The sequence below is a fragment of the Talpa europaea genome (genome assembly GCF_964194135.1).
Source record: "Talpa europaea genome assembly, chromosome: 7".
Taxonomy (NCBI): Eukaryota; Metazoa; Chordata; class Mammalia; order Eulipotyphla; family Talpidae; genus Talpa; species Talpa europaea.
In genome coordinates this window covers 86,411,918-86,428,850 of record NC_140074.1, presented here as the reverse complement: position 1 = coordinate 86,428,850, position 16,933 = coordinate 86,411,918, and the positions used below count along the sequence as shown (strand labels likewise).

Genomic DNA, 16,933 nt, shown 5'->3' with positions numbered 1-16,933 from the left:
ATACAATGTGGACTTTTATGGCTGATTTCTTTTGCCTAACATGTTTCCAGGTTCATCCATTTTGTGACATGTATCAATATTTCATTTCTTTTTATGTTGAGTAATATTCCACTAAATAGATCCAGCCCAACTTGTTTATCCATTCACCCATGGATGAACACTACATTGTTTATACTTTGTGGACATTATGAAGAATGCTGTTGTAAATACGCATATAGAAGTGTGTGTAGACAACATTTTCATTTCTCTTAGGTAGATACCTAGAAGTAACATTTCTGGGTCGTAATTGTTTGAGGAATCACCAGACTTAGCCAAAGTTGCTGGACCATTTTACGTTCCTACTTGCAGTATATGCAAGTCCTCTAAGCCTCACTGACATTTGTTAATATCTGACTTTTTTTTTTTTTTTATTATACTCACTCTGGGGAATGTGAAGTAATCTCATTGTGGTTTTGATTTGCATTTCCCTGAGATTAATTTAAGTATTATACTGTGTATATTTTCATGGCCCTATTGGCCATTTGTATATCTATCGAGAAATGCCTATTCAGATCCATTGCTTATTTTAAAAATAGTTTATCTTTTGATTACTGAGTTGTAGAAGTTACTTACAGTCCCTATCAGATACATGATTAGTAAAAGCTTTCTCTCTTCCATACATTATCTTTAACTTTTTTTTTTTAAGATATATCTATTTATACATATAAAAACTGGGGTATAGGACAGAGGTGGGGAGGGTGAGAGGATTCACCAGAGACAGAGTGGGGAGCAGAGCAGGCGGATCTATTGAAATACACTGCTGAGGGGAGCAGCGGGCGAGCCAGGAGAGGTCTGCTGGGCCATGTGGGTCAGCTCCCTGGCTAGGGATCCAACTCGTGCTGCAGTAGCTGAGGATAGCTTCATAGTGCTGAGACTTAACCCCTTGTGCCACCAGGGGGGCCCCATCTTTAACTTTTTCGATGGTGTCCTTTGAAGCACCAAGTTTTTAATTTTGATGCTGTCTCTTACTCATTTTTTTACTGAGATAATTTACATATAACACTATCCATTTTTGGTATACAACATGATTTGATATATGGCTCACTCATTTTTAATGGTGGGCAAAATAAGCACACATGATGAGGGGCAGGGGTATAGCCAAGTGCACACTGCCTGGGCCCAGCAATAATGGGTTAGCTGTAGGCAGTCATCACATGTTTCATGTTTGATAAACCACAAATGATTCAGTGCAAATGGGGGAGGGGAACATAGATTAGATCCATATAAACAACCTGAATGCAACTAAACGGGTTGGTATAGCTATCCAGGTAGCAGTTCTCAATGCCAGGGACATCGTGGGTGTGGATGGGAAACCTTCACAACAGGCCTGGCTGCTTGGGAAGATGTTCTCTGCCCCATGACTATGGAGTCATTTTTTTACCAAGCCTGGATTTGTTGGGGAATCACTGAGGGTTTCAGCTTTGAAATCATATGGGAAAGGCTGATGCAAGATGCAGTGGTTCAATCTTGCTGTTGACTTTCGCAGGTGCTGATCGATGGGGCAAAACATCAGGTGGATAGGGAAACCCCTCCTTGTTCTTATAAATTCAGAAACAGGAATCCTAGACCCACTCCCTCCTGAACCCTAAGGAAACTGTAGAATTCTGATTGGTGCCTTCCTGAAACCTAGTCTCTCAGAATCAAAAGCAGCTTTTGCCGACATCTGTTCTTTCTGGGACACTGATTTTTTTATTTATAAAATGACGCTCTTATCCCCAAATAGATTCTTATTTTTAACAGGCTTGCTCCCTTTGAGGGATGTCTGAGGCTCACAGTTTTGCTTTCTGGCATGTCATTGTAACCCTGCAAACACGGGAAGGCCCCAGCCTGTGCCAGAGCAGGCGGAAAAGGAGGGCCACTCTTCTGCCAGGAGGGCCAAGTCTGTCTTTACATCTGGAGTTTGATTTCTGCTTACTCTTCTCCCCTCCACTTTTTTTTTTTCTTTTTAAGATTTTATTTATTTTTGCGTAGAAGAACTGGGGTACAGGCCAGAGGTGTTGGGGGGGATTCACCAGAGACAGTGTGGGGAGCAGAACAGGCAGATGTACTGAAATACACTGCTGAGGGTAGCAGCAGGTGAAACAGGAGAGGTCTGCTGCACTGTGTGTGGGTTAGCTCCCTGGCCACGATGGAACGCTGGCAATAGCTTGACAGTGCTGAGACTTTAACCCCTGCGCCACCAGGGAGGCCCCAGGAAAAACTTCTCAATTATCAGTAATTGCCCCCAGGAGCATCCCTGTATGAATAACTCAGGGAGGAGAAAAGTTTCCTGGAGATGCCTGGAGCCTCTTCCCTCTCCTTCCTGCGTCCTCTGCCCCTTCTCTCAGCTTCCTTTCTTCTTGTTTTCCAGCTGCCCAACATGTTTGGTGACCTTCGTTCCACGTTTATTGCCCTGATGATTGGATCTTATGCCTCCTCAGCAGTCACCTTCCCAGGAATCAAGGTGAGGGTGTGGTTGGCTGATTTTCCGCATGTTGGTTTTGTGCGGGTGTCTGAACAGGGACCTCTCCAAGTCTCCTTCAGTTACTTCAAGAGGAAAGTAATTGTGGGTGCTGGGGCAGGCCCCTTCCTATTTTCCCCAACACACACACACACACACACACACACACGGATGCACCTGGGCCCCACATAAATAAGAAAACCACGGGGCCATGGGGGACAGAAAAGTCAAACGTATCGCCCAGGTGTTCCCACAGCCTGCCTTTGCATTTCTGGGCAGTGGTAGAGAAAGGGAGTGGGTGAGTCTGTCCGGTCTTGAATCCAACTCCTGTCTCCCCTACCCCCAGCTCTGTTGTTTTTGGGCTGTTACTCTCCATTAGCAAAGCGCTGCTCTCAGCCAAGTTGGTTCAGCTGTTTCCCTCCCAGGCAGGATTCTGAGCCCATGGAAGTCACATAGGGTCAGGATGAAGCAAACACCTCATAGTCCATCAGATCCAGTTCCTACTCCAAACCCTGTTACCCCTGCAAAGGTTCAGAAGGGGTTTCTCTCTCCCCTGGCACCAGCACTACATGAAGCCCATTTCCTGAGGTATATGGGGGGAGGGGGCATGAGGAGAAGGCATCACAGATGTGGGCTGGCCAGCTGGGAATCAGGGTGCCTCGAGGGTCCAGGACCAGCCATCCTGTGGACTTTAGGGGTCCTCACACTCCCAGAAGAGCTGACAAGTCCCTCTATGCTCTTCTCAGTGTCTAACCGCTAGTCTCCTTCCTGGGGAGTTGGGCAGCTGTCTGCCAGGACTCCCGGGACTACTCTGCTGGAAGTAAATGGTGATAAGCCTGTATTTAATAACAGGTAACACACTCAGCAGGTGTCCCACCTGCTGGGGCCCATTCTGAGAGCACTCTCCCAGCATCAAACCCGCTTACCCCCATCCTACACCACCACACAAGCCCGTGTTACTCCCATTTCACAGAGCAAAGCAAGACATTCCTCTGGTCATTCCTCGAGTATTTTTTTGGCACCTACTATGTGTACTTCTTCAAGGCATGAGAGAAACATCAGTGAACAGGGTTAGCAGGTTCCTGTTCACTGGAAGTGAGTCTAACAAAGACAAGTAAATAAACCAAGAAGTCAGGAATCTCAGCCAGGGCTATTTACTATGAGCCAGGGATGTGACAGTGATGGCAGTGTCAGGGAAGGCCTCTCCAGGGAAGTGACATTTGGCCCAAGCTGGAGGCTTAGGGGGTTAATGACATGCCAGTGTGAGCTGGGATTGTGGGGATGCAGGGTGCCTGATGACTAAACACCCAGACTGACAGGCTGTGCTTCCTCATGCAGCTAGCACAGAGAGAGTGGGGGCTGCCAGATGCCCTCTGCCTGCCACCTGCCCTGCTTCCCTCTGCTAACTGTCCTCCCTTCCCCTCCCTTACCCCTTTGTGCCTGTCAGGTCATCTATGACTTTGGTGTCTCCTTCATCATCATCCTCGTGGTCTGGGCCAGCTGCTCTGGGCTGGTTTTCCTCAACTGCTTCTTTAACTGGCCTCTGGAGCCCTTCCCTGGGCCAGAGGACATGGATTATTCGTAAGTGCATATTCTGTCTGCCCCTAGCCCCACCCCAGCCAGTATCCTGGGCAGCACTGACAGATGCTCTTCCATGGCTTCCAGGGTGAAGATCAAGTTCAGCTGGCTGGGCTTCGACCACAAGATCACAGGGAAGCAGTTCTATAAGCAGGTGACCACGGTGGGGCGCCGCCTCAGCGTGGGCAGCTCCATGAGGAACACCAAGGAGCAGGCAGCGCTGCAGGAGGGCCACAAGCTATGCCTGTCCACTGTCGACCTGGAGGTCAAGTGCCAGCCAGATGCTGCAGGTACCTGCCATGCCACCCTCACCTTCTGGGTCTGGCTGAAATGTCGGTCAGGGCACCTGCATCTACACCCTGGCAACAGGAGTGGCCAACCGAGATCTGGGGCTGAGGCTTCCCCAGGAACCTGCCTCACTGTGCCAGCACTGGCTGAGGGCTTAATGGCTACCGCCTCACTTAATTTTTTTTTTAAAGATGAATTTATTTATTTATTTATACAAGCACTAGGTACAGTCAGAAGCGCAGGAGGGTGAGATAATTCACCAGAGCCAGAGTGGGGAATAGAACAGGCAGACCGACGAAATACACTGCTGAGGGGCGCAGCGGGTATGGCAGGAGAGGTCTGCACGCCATGTGGGACCCTCGCTGGCGGCCGGGGATTGAACCGGCACTGCAGAGGCTGCGGGCAGCTTCCCAGCCCAGTGCTCAACCTCTGCACCACCAGGGGAGGCCCTCACTTAATTTTTTTTTAAATATTTATTTATGCATACAAGAACTGGGGTGTAGGCCAGAGGTTGGTGGGGTTGAGAGGATTCACCAGAGACAGAGTGGGGAACAGAATAGGAGGATCTACTGAAATACACTGCTGAGGGGAGCAACGGGCAAGACAGGAGAGGTCTGCTGCACCCTGTGGGCTGGCTCCTCGGCTAGCTGGGGATTGAACTCATGCCATGCTGCAGTGGTTGTGGACAGCCCCATAGTGCTGCGATTCAACTCCTTTCGCCACCTGGGAGGCCCCCCACATCACTCATTTTAACCCACTTACTCCCCAGTGGGCAGCTCATCTGGTTCACAGATGAGCACACTAAGGCTCAGAGAGGGTAAAGGGATATCTAACTCACTTCACACAACTGGGTGACCTGCCTCTGGCATGCACACCACTAGCCCTGCCAGGGCCCCACTTACATCCAGCATGCAGTATGCAGCAATTTGGTCAGCAAATCGGACCTTCCCCATTCACACACCTGGCCCCTGGGTGGTGGGTGGGCTTTTCGGCCGTGGCAGCACTGTTCTCCCTGAGCACCTTCTCCCCACAGCGGCCCCCTCATTCATGCACAGCGTGTTCAGCCCCATCCTGCTCCTCAGCCTCGTCACCATGTGCATCACACAGCTGCGGCTCATCTTCTACATGGGCGCCATGAACAACATCCTCAAGTTCCTGGCCGGCGGCGATCAGGACGTAGGTAGGTGGCCCCTGGCCCTCAATGTGCAGCCCCACCAGACTCCCCGCAAAAAGTAGTCACTCCCTTGTCCCTGAGGTCAAGTCCACTGCCCGACTGACTGGCAGCAGGACTGTGAAACGGCAAAACTCAAGAGACCGATTGATGGCATGTTGCAGCCGTTTCATCACAGTCGGGGTGTTTGGGATGTGGAGGGGATGTTTCCATCGCCTGCGGGTGGACGGTGTTTGTAAGTGAAAACATTGCACAGAACAGAGTCCTCTACCTGAGACTTGTTGAAAGACGGCAAATCAAACCCAATGCCAAGAATTCCCCAGGAAACCTCAGGGTTGGTGTGTGAAGAGGCCGGGTGCCTTGGGGGAGGACAGGCCATCCGACGGGAGACTCTGGGACAGTTGGACCCACACTGATATTGACCTCCTGAGCCGGAAGCCCGGCCAAGAGGAGGCCTCCTCCCCATGTAATCCAGTCGAGACTTGTTAAGTCTGGTAAACAGAACTGATAACCCACATGCCTCTTTTCCAAAAACCACACAGAATGTCCTCAGCTGATTAGAGGTTTTGATTGTACAAAGAAAGTCAGTACTTCCTCAGGGCCTGAGCTGAGTCAGCTTTAGTCATTCCTAAACAGGACAAACACTTTCGGTAAATCTTTTTTATTGGCAATCTCTTTGGTGTGCAGCTTTTTTGTTGGTTGAATTGTTTTTCCCTGAGGGAAGATAACCTAGGCATTGTAAGGAGTCGAATCCTGTTTTATTGGGGACGAGAAAAGATGACAGGGAAACAGTCAACACTGGTTCCTCTGTGAACTGGAAGGAACACAGTCATGGGGCCTTGCAGAACCTCACAGTGAACATTGACATAGCAAAGCCCTGATGAGCCTCTGGGAAGAAAATCACCTGTTTAGCTTTGTTTAATCCAATGATAGTCCCCCAAATGTGTACCACAGGAAAACTCCTGTCAGGTAACACTCATTAAAATCTGTGCACCACACCTTAGGGAAAGCTGATCTAGCAGATCTAAACACCTCTACTCCGAACTCTCAGGCTGAGGGAGGGAGAGTCCCTGAAGTGTGCAGAATAAGGCCTTCACAAGGGCCTTTGGAAGGCGAATTTCCCTATTGCTGACTCATAGCTTTTTCACTCAAGTTTTCTGAGAAATATTTTGCTACCTAAGAGGATTTTTTTTCCCCCAACTGTTTCCCACATTCAACAAGTTAATTTCAAGAAGTAGAGGAAGTTGGGCCAGGAAATTTAGTCTGTGGCTGAAAAGGGCATTGGTTTTCCCCACCCTGCCCCTGTGAGCCACTGCACCCATACCAACAGCCATGGCTATGCCCAGAGTGCCTGCTTCAGGGTCAGGGAACCCATGTGGTTGAAGTGAGACCCACTCTGGCAGTTTGGGGGAGACCCGTGGAGTCTGACACTTTGACTGTGGGTTGAGGTGGATTTCTGGCAAAGATGTGTCCCTGTGGGGGAGGGAGAGAAAGAGATTGAGATTGAGACAGACAGACAGACACACAGACACACACAGTGAGGGCCTCAAGTTCTGCAGGATCCTTCTGCACCCACACTACTTCCTCATCATGGTCCCCAGCCAGTACCACAGGTCTGATTCACCAGCCTGCCTGTGACAGCACCAGCTGCACATGACTGAGGCCCCAGTAGACAAGAAAACGTCAGTGGGCACCCACGCCAGCCTTCCTGCCTTCGCTCCCAGAACCTGGCTCAAGCTTGGCCTCTCCTGGTCCTTCTTAGGATCAGTTCTCCATGGGAAATAGCGTGCACACGGGCCCCAGAGCTCACTTGGCCTCCACAGCCCATCTCTCTGTGACAACCTTTGAGATTTTTGCTGCTAATAACCTCCCTCCTTTCTGCTCTTTCCACCCTTGCTTTCTTGGTGCAGTGATGGCCACTGGTAAGCAAGGGGTGGGGGGTTTCTGGGAACATTGCAACATTCCCTCCCAGCCCATCTTTGTTCAGCCAAGAAACACCTTACCTTGAGTTCCAAAACATCCCTGTTGGCCAGAACTGTGGGTGGGGGTGGGGCAGCTTCTATTTGCCTGAAAAATCCTGGCGTAATTTTAAGACTCTTTGAAGATAGAAGCTCTTACGTCAGAGCCCCTATGAATGGTGCCTTCCTGATATATTTCTAGAGGCAGAAAACTAGCAGTCAGTTGCACACAAAGCCTCAGTCGCAGGCCTTGGTAATTTTGTGGTTCCCGAGTCAGAGAGACTTCCTGAAGCTTCTGGGGGAGGTCATTGTGACATCCTGGATTTCGTTAGAGATGTTTCTTGGAAACGAGCAGATTTGGAGAACAGTGTAATCTGCCTGTTGCCCCAACAGGCAGATTTGATTTCAGAGGTTAAGGTTTCATTTCTCTCACCCTCATAACCCAAAGTGACATGGGAAGGGAGGTCTGGGGGAGACCCCAGAAGGGCTTGTGAAGTATCGCATTGTTCTCAGTGCCTACCCCTATCACCAGAACCCTCCCCCGCCTGTGACACAGCCCGTCTTCCTTCCCAGTTGGCCTCTACACCTCCATCTTCGGTGTGCTGCAGCTGCTCTGCCTGCTGACAGCCCCTATCATCGGCTACATCATGGACTGGAGGCTGAAGGAGTGTGAAGATGCCTCGGAGGAGCCTGAGGAGAAGGAATCCAACCAGTGCGTAGCCGAGACTGTGCCCGGCCCCGGCCCTAGAGACGAGAGCACAGTCAGACTAGGCAGGGCTAGGGCGGGCTGTTCTATTTTAAAGTCAGCCAGAAGGATGGGAGCGGCACACTCCAGGCACTCTCACTGGGGCTTCCAGGCACACACTCAGCTCAACACGCTTTTCATGGGGCCTCTGTGTGGCCTGCACTCTTTGTGGACATTCTCTGGTGTGTTAAAGTTTGGGAACCACTGAAGTTGATGGAGGGTGGGGGAACTAGAGGAGGATCAGTGTCACCTGGTTAGCAAACCACTCTGCTTTTCGGATCGCCGTGAGATCCTTGGCACAAATGGCACAGGGGGGTAGAATCCTGCTTGCCTGTGCCATTTACTCCACTCGGTGTGAGCAGTAAGTTGCTGTGACCCTCATCTGTGTTCATATATTTGTTCATGATTGTGAGGATTAGATACAGTCATGTTTGTGGAACCCTACTTCACGGAAGGGTGGGACTCCAAGATCAGAGGATGAATTAAACGCTGTCTTCTCTGACTCCACCTAATGTAATAAGCTGCTATTCATTGCATTAGGCCCTGTGCCAACCACTTAACACAGCCTCTCTGTCAGGCCTCACACTTCCTGCCCATTTTACAGATGAGGAAACTTGAGGTTGGAGTTTAAATAGCTTGCGCGAGGTCATATAGGAGAAAGCAGCAGACCCAGGGCTCCCTGTACTCTCCAAGCCCTTGGCATTTGTTCCTGGATGTCATATAGTTGTCCATGGGGCGTCCACGGGTGGTGAGACTAGAATCAGTAACAGTGAATTCACAAGGCAGTGATTATAGGGAATGTTATCTAGGTCAGGTCCTACAGCCAAGAGGTTATTTGTGCCCATTTCGGTTCCATCTGCTGCATATTTGTTTCTTCTTCACCCCCACAATCCCTTATTTGGCTTATTATCTGGCCCATTGTCAGCTCCCTGCAGGATTTGGGTGAAGTCGAAGCTAATGGTGCAGTGAGACTTTGCCACTTCCTAACATGGGCACTTCTGCTCATCTTTTGAGCTGCCTTAACTGACACAATCTGTATGATGGTGACCATCTTCTCCTGTTTGGCCTCTCCCCTGAGGTTTACACCCAGTGCTCTGTTGTGAGGATGCAGCATGGGAGGGTCACTGTGCCTGGTCCAGCCCCAACAGTCTAGAAAATGTGCTGGGGTAGATGAACTCTGAGTCTTATGTTGTCCACAAGCTATGACCCCCAAAGCCTGAATTGCTAGAAGGGTCCATTCTCTTCCAGGGAGCCTCCAGCTCCACGGTGGGTTCTGTCTCCACAGGGGCCAGGAGAAGAAGAAGAAGCGGGACCGGCAGATCCAGAAGATCACAAATGCCATGCGGGCCTTTGCCTTCACAAACCTGCTGCTTGTGGGCTTTGGGGTGACCTGCCTCATCCCCAACCTGCCTCTACAGGTAAATATGGGGAAAGGGAGTGGTCAGGTGGGGGTAGGGGACAGTGAAACTCAAAAAGTGCATGATCTGTCCATCATGGAAGCCAGCAACAAAGGGAACAACGACTTTTCTGTTTATTTCACTCAACCAACTGACTAACCAGCCAGTGCCCTGTTACTTACCGATGCTGGATGTGAGCTGTAAATAAAACTAGAATCGCCATCCACAGGAGACTCTTCTCTAGGAAGGCATATTGTTCTTAGTCTTTGAGGCATTTTGTATACCCTGAATACCACCCTCATACCATTTCCAGAAATGTGTGGAGTAGCTATGTGGCTACTTGTTTTGTATTTGTTCACATGGCTGAAATATGATGTCCAAAGAGGTCTAGCTAGTCTGTGGTGCTGGCGGGAACATTCCACAGGGTCTCTGTTGGAGAGCGTGGAAGAAGACTGTGGTGATCACTTGGAATTTGGACCTAAAGCTTAATTTCTTTGTACAAGATTTCCAATGATTTTGAAACCTACTTTTGTCAAGATTTCAAGCAGGGCCTCCCCGGTGGAGCAGCGGTTGAGCACTGGGTTGCGAAGCTGCCCGCGGCCTCTGCGGTGCCAGTTCGATCCCCAGCTGCTCCCCGGCCACCGAAGGAGGGTCCCACATGGCGCGCAGACCTCTCCTGCCGCCCGCTGCTCCCCTCAGCAGTGTACTTCAGTCCTTCTGCCTGCTCTGCTCCCCACTCTGGCTCTGGTGAATTCTCTCACCCTCCTGCGCTGCTTCTTTTTTTTTTTTTTTAATAGAGGCATGTTTTATTTATTTGTTTGTTTGTTTGTTTGTTTTGTTTATACATGCACTGGGTACAGTTAGAAGCGTGGGAGGGCGAGAGAATTCACCAGAGCCAGAGCGGGGAGCAGAGCAGGCAGAAGGACCGAAGTACACTGCTGTCACCCTCCTGCGCTTCTGACTGTACCCAGTGCATGTATAAACAAAACAAACAAATAAATAAATAAAACATGCCTCTATTAAAAAAAAAAAAAAGATTTCAAGCAAGGTAGATTTTGTTACTTGTCTGTCTTCACTGTTAGGTTCACAACAGCATTCTAGCCCCAACCCCCAAGTTTACAAACTTAGAGGGGACACGAGTGATGGCATTACTACCAGATGGTGTGTCCCAGCTCCAGGTGGTATCTTGGGCCAGGCCCAGGAGGAAAACCTAGTTCCTTCCTTTTTACAAGTGGCCATGAGTTGAGGGGCATTGAACACCCGGGGGTGTACCAGTCCTGGGTATTGTCAGTTGTATGTGTGCATATAAGTGCATACAGACCAGAGTAAACCACTGGAGACTTGTATAGCTCCAAGTGGGAGTGTCCTTGCCTGCTGCTACTTTCCTGGCCTTCTGCTCGCTGCCCTCTCTGCAAGATTGGCAGAGCCTTGCCCTGAACACTTTGTCCAATTATGGGACATTGCTCAGTGTCTGCTTTTTGCTTTATTTATTTCCCATTGAAAGAAGAGTTGTAAAAGGCAACTAGGCCTATGAAGAGAAAATGAACCTGCACAAGTATGTGAATGCACGTGAGGGCTCAGCGCTCTTTCAACACTGTAGAGAGCAGCCCAATGCCCCCTCCACCGCCCACATTCTCGGAAACGGACCTGGCTGCTGAGTAGGATGTGATGGCAGGGCTGTGAGCAAACAAAAGGTCCTGGTGGCAGAGTAGTCTCCTTTCATGCCTCTCAGGAGCCTTAACAAGTGCTTCTTGGACTTGCTACGTCTGCTGCAGTGGCCTTCTTAAGAAGCAGGGCTCTCCTAGAAAGGGGAGAGGACAGCCACATACCAATACGACCTGGGTGACCAGGCAGGGACACCTCTGGGCACAGTCCTTCAGTTACCAAGGCAAGAGATCGAGGCCATGAGCAATGGCCTCCTACTTAATGCTGCGTTGATACCTAGTTAATAGCAGATTCCAGGTGGGGTGGAGTCCCCTAATTTTAGTGTTCGCCAATTTCCATGGTCATGACTGATTTCAGCCAATTTGATGTCACTGACCATAGAGTTGGAAAGAAATTCACATTTACACACCATCCTGTGATATTTCTACCATATACATACATGTTTTATATATGGTGTTTCAGTGTATGTTTACATACACTAGACTTAAAAAACTTAAAACATTGAAATAATTAGGAAGCAGTGAATCTTGAGTATTCATCACCTTTGTTTTTGATAGTTTATTATAAAATTTAATTTTTAGGAATGGCTATATTTACTTTGGCTCACAGAATTCCTGAACATTCAAAAATTGACCTCAGAGTGCTGGTACAAGCCAGCCCCAGGTTGCCGTGCTCCCATTGCAGGGCCCAGGAGCCAAGGGGATGAAGTGGGGCCCTCGCAGCCTTGTGCTCACGCTCTGTTCTCCCTCCTACAGATCCTTTCCTTCATCCTGCACACAGTCGTGCGAGGATTCATCCACTCTGCCATTGGAGGCCTGTATGCTGCCGTGTAAGTCCCAGGAGCTTCATGTGGCCTGGTGGCTGAGGGTGAGGGGATGGCCTGAGGGAGATTCATGGTGGAAATAAGATCCAGGGGCGAGGGGACGGCCTGCCCTCACAGGGTTCATCTTTTTTGCATTGAGGGAAAGGTACCAGGGCTTCTGTGAAGTATGTCAGGAGAAGGCCATACTTGGCTGAGGTAGGTCAATGAGAAGCCAGTTGGGTGCCCACAGGCCTTGGCATTTAACACGAAGTCAGTTCTCTGGCCATGGTCAGTGCTCTATGCAGCTCATTATGCCCTAGGGGCCGCTGCTCAGCCAAGTTCTAAAGCTGCCCGTGGCTGCTCATGGGAATGGTACAGGTCTGGCTGTCCAGACGCAAATGCTGAAGTTCACATGGGTCTCAGGGGAGAGTGACATGGATGACTGATCCCAGGATTTATCAGCCAATTCTCGACCAGCACCTCAAAGGGCCTGGTTCTGCCCAGGGCCTTTTCAGGCCCTGGTTCAGATGAATCCTTCCTCTTGTTCCAAGAGGCCTTACATGCATCAAGAACTCCGGTCGTTCCTCTCTCTTGGGCCAGGGCTTGGCTCAAAATCTGTAACCCAAGCACCCTCTACTGTCTCTCTCTGACTGAAGAACCAGCTTGTCCCTTGCTGGGAGCTCCTTCCTGCCTCTGGGGCAACAGCACCTGAGATTTTGCCAGAACTCTCTCCCTCCCAAAAGCATCCCTCGAGGGTCATTCCAGGTCTGCCTGTCCCACACATCCCTGGCCTGGAGGAAGTGGTGGCTGTCCTGGCAGGGCCTGAGGTAGTTGACTGAGAGCTATGATGCTGAGTTTCCGTGATTACACAATGCTCCTTTGGATAAGGGCACAGCAGTCAGGCCCAGCCTCCACCTGCTCCCTGGGCCTGTTCCTCAAGCTGCAGACTCCAGCTGGCCCCACACTTTCCACTCAGCTTGGCCAGATACCCATGACCCAGGGCACACACTGGGGTGAGGTAAGGTTCTCCCCAGAACCTGGGTCCTCAGGCTGGTCTAAAAAATGAAATTCACTTTGCAAAACTGCCTAGCAGAAAGTAATCCAAGGGCAGATACCCTGCTGTTCTCTGGGGCTGTTCCTGCATCATCCTTCTCTGGCACCAGTGCACCTAAGACCAGGCTGAGGCCAAGGAGGATTTGGAAAGCCTGGAGAATGGCACCTGCAGTGACAGGTTTTCAATTGCCCCGGCAGGTACCCCTCCACCCAGTTTGGCAGCCTCACGGGACTGCAGTCTCTGGTCAGTGCACTCTTCGCTCTCCTGCAACAGCCCCTGTTTCTGGCCATGATGGGCCCCCTCCAAGGAGACCCTCTGTGGGTAAGAAGGCTCTGGGGGTGGTGGGTCACAGTTATCTGCCCCATTTTGCTGACTGGGAGTCGGGAACCATCACTCAGGGGCTTCCAGAGCCCTGAGGATGGGCAGCTTGGGAACTTGGGTTAGGGTCGATTTAGAGTTTCCTCATGAATGGTGGCTGGGCAGCAGAAAAGTGTCTTCTTTAGAGCTGACTTTGCAGTAAATAGACCAGAGTTGCTATCCCAGCCCCACCTTTGTAGATTCAGATCAGTAAGTCTGAGGTGGGGGCCCAGGCCCTGAGGGATTGCTGGGTGGCTGGGTCAACTGGGGAATTCTGAGGTTGGAATGTGGAACTATGGCCCTTAGACAGCTCAGAACTTCCTGTTTCAGTTTTTCCTCTTCTCTCCTGTGACCTTTTCCTCTTTCCCAAACCTGAGTGTGAGGCAGGGTCTTGAGCCAGGCTCTGCAAAGACCACGGTCCCCTGCCTCACGTGACAGTGACTTTGATCCCTGCCTCCCCAGGTGAATGTGGGGCTGCTTGGCGTGAGCATGCTGGGGTTCTGCCTCCCCCTCTACCTCATCTGCTACCGGCGCCAGCTGGAGAGGCAGCTGCAGCAGAAGAGGGAAGATGACAAGCTTTTCCTCAAGCTCAACGGTTCATCTAACCAGGAGGCTTTTGTGTAGCACCCATCACCTCAAAACTGTGGCCTCTTGCCCTTGCTTCGGTGACTGACTGATGTCCTCCTCCCCAATCCAGAGGACCCCCATGCACCCCCAGGATCTTCTCCTTCACCATGTTGGAGTCCATGCTCCCTCTCAGGGTCATGGTCCTGCCTTGGAGCTCTGTGGTAGAAGGACAGGAGAGGGCCCGGACAGGTGGTTTTCCCACTCTGCCACCCTCAAGGGGCCCTGGAGCCTTAAGGCTCCATGATTCCTATAGGAAGAGCCAGGAGGACCCCCGGCAGGCAGGCTCTCCCCGTTAAGTGTCTGGATTCTGCCATCCACTGCCCACCACCTGCCCTTTAGCTGCATGCCCACCAACCACACCTGCCTGAAGACAAAGGCTTGCACTGTCTGCACCCCCTCGCCTGGCCCCTCACCTTCTCCCCTGGCCAGTCTGAGGCGGCCTGAGGAAGGAAGGACCCGCTTCCTGTTGTTGGTGCTAACTCCTTTGTAATCCCAGCCCCCTGTGGCCTGCTCATGGCCTGTCCTCCCATTAAGCCTGTGGAGAGCCCCCCAGCTTAAAGTCTGAGGAGAGGATGTAGGACTGGATGGTCACACACACAGCTCAAGAGCTGTAGACAGGAATGACCAAGGGAGGAGACAGTTTCAACTACTACCCTCCATCAGTCTGTGACCTGAAGGGCATTAAAGGGGCACCAGCAGGGCATCCCCTCACACACAGATGTTTATGTGGGGATGAAAGTGAGGTTGTGACTGACAGCTGTGGAGATCCAGGGTAGTGAGGTAGATTTTGTGAGGGGCCTAGGTATATGTGTACATGTGGGATAGGTGTATAGGTGTGCTGTGTGAGGTGGGGGCTTTGGGTAGGGTTTAGGCTCTGGGTGTTTTCTTACCCTTGAGAAGCCAGCCAGGCCTACAGTAGCCAGTGCCCAGGAGCCAGCCTCCTCAGGGCAGGGAGTTTGTCCCAGGCCACAGAGCCATATCGCCCTCTGCTGGCAGATTCCTCCAGCACCCAAGCACTGTTTACTTGGGAGAGGTTGCCTGCCCTTCCTCTGCAAGGTGGGCCTGGCTCACCAACCCGCCCCACATATGTGTCTGAGACTTCCCAGGAGGAGTGGGTTGATTTTTAGTTTTATGGTTTTCTTTTAAGTCTTATCGGCCTCTTTTTTATAAAGCAATAAATCCATTTTCCCCCTGGTAGGGGTTACCCTTTCTAGCTTATCAGTTAACAGCTACATGTGCCTGTTTGGAGGTGAAAAAACAAGATTTTCTGCCACTGACCAGCCCAGGTTGTACCCAGCTGCTCCCCATCTCTCTGGATGATTGATGTTGTGGGAGGGACAGTGGACCAGAAAAAGATCTTACTTTCCCATGTCACCCCCAAACAAATTGAGCCTGCGCAACAGCTTGGAATTATGGGCTGCCCTCTCCCCGGCTGCCTATCCTTGCAAACAGACTAACCCCCCTCCCCCTCCATCCCCTACTAAGATTTCCTGTCACTAGTCCCCTACCCTGAGGGTTCCTCCAGAATTCAGCACACAAGGTGACCCAGGAGAGCCTCAGGCCAACAGGATGGATGTAGGTGGGGAGGAGGAGGAGGAGGGGAGGGGAGACAGAACAGGAAGGGGCAGACCCAGGCCCAATTCCAGTTCTACATTAACAGCTGAGCACCTTGCACACACCTAATCTTCCTAGGCTTTAGCCCACTCAAATATTAAAAAACAAAATATTTGTTTTAAAGCATGCTCATGAACTTTGCAGCTCTCCAGGAGAGGGTGTGTAGTCTTGGAGGCATGTTGCTGCTAAGGAATGGTTCACAAAGAGCCCTCTCGTGCCACCAAGTGACCAACTGCCTCAGGAGCTCCTGGGGTGCTTGTTAAAAGTGGAGACTACAAGTCTTGTCTCTGAGAAGGAAGCTGGGGTCTTCATCTTGCTTACTTTCCACCTGGTGATTCTGGTGCCCCCCCAAAGTTTGAGGCCCAGTGACAAAGAGAAAACACAGTTTGAGAAAACAACTGGCCAAGGGCCTTCTACCTGGAGAAACGCCTCAGGGTTGTATACTCAGGGCAGCCAAAGTGGGGGCTGCTGCTTCTCCCCACTCACCCACAGGGTGTGGGCACTTTGTGGAAGGAGCAGGCATTGATAAATTAGAATTTAGGGTCAACAGTGCGAGGATTAAAAGCATGAGAATGGGAGCAGGGTGCCAGGTGGGTTGGGTACCACCTGTACCCCCACTTTCATCAAGGGCCAGTCATTCTGCTCTAGCTGTACAAAGTTGGCAGGTTACTTATTTTCCTGTTGTTTTCACCAAATCATGGTTAACAGTCCAGGAATTAAGTAAATACTATCAACCCTATTTTATAGCTGGAAAAATGGAGGCCCAGGGAAGTAGAGTAATTTACTCCAGCTATAGCCAGGACTCGTTTTGTCTTTTTTATTTATGCATACAAGAACTGGGCTGTAGGCTAGAGGTGGGGGGCAGTGAGAGGATTCACCAGAGACTGGGGAACAGAACAGGCAAATCTGAAATACACTGCTGAGGGGAGCAGCAGGAGAGACAGGAGAGGTCTGCTGTACCATGTGGGTCAGCTCCCTGGCCAGGGATTGAACTTATGCTGCAATGGCTGGTGATAGCTTGATCATTCTGAGACTTAACCCCTGCACCACCAGGGAGGCCCCACATATTTACTTTAAACACTGGAGCTGCCAAGGGCAGTCAGCATCAATAGCCCTTGAAAGGGAAGCAAACCCAGACATGGTCTCTAGTTCTTGGGAGTCAAGAGCTCCCTCCTAGAGTGGGGTAAGCTCTAGGTAC

The 16,933-nt window shown here is 50.7% G+C and overlaps 1 protein-coding gene across 3 annotated transcripts in view; it reads left to right on the top strand.

Moving 5' to 3' along the window:
• The window catches only part of SLC43A2 (solute carrier family 43 member 2), a gene marked incomplete at both ends in the record, with an annotated part of 40,745 nt that extends 26,627 nt beyond the window's left edge, over positions 1-14,118 (top strand). The window contains 9 exons of one of the 3 annotated variants that reach the window (XM_084236820.1): positions 2,390-2,482; positions 3,927-4,060; positions 4,145-4,347; positions 5,379-5,525; positions 8,048-8,186; positions 9,505-9,637; positions 12,037-12,110; positions 13,335-13,458; positions 13,957-14,118. In XM_084236820.1, the coding sequence (XP_084092946.1) occupies positions 2,390-2,482; positions 3,927-4,060; positions 4,145-4,347; positions 5,379-5,525; positions 8,048-8,186; positions 9,505-9,637; positions 12,037-12,110; positions 13,335-13,458; positions 13,957-14,118 (1,209 nt within the window). Of the gene's footprint in view, positions 1-2,389; positions 2,483-3,926; positions 4,061-4,144; positions 4,348-5,378; positions 5,530-8,030; positions 8,191-9,504; positions 9,638-12,036; positions 12,111-13,334; positions 13,459-13,956 lie in introns of all 3 variants that reach the window. The other 2 variants (XM_084236821.1, XM_084236819.1) reach the window with 2 other exon arrangements.
• Positions 14,119-16,933: the final 2,815 nt, after the last annotated feature.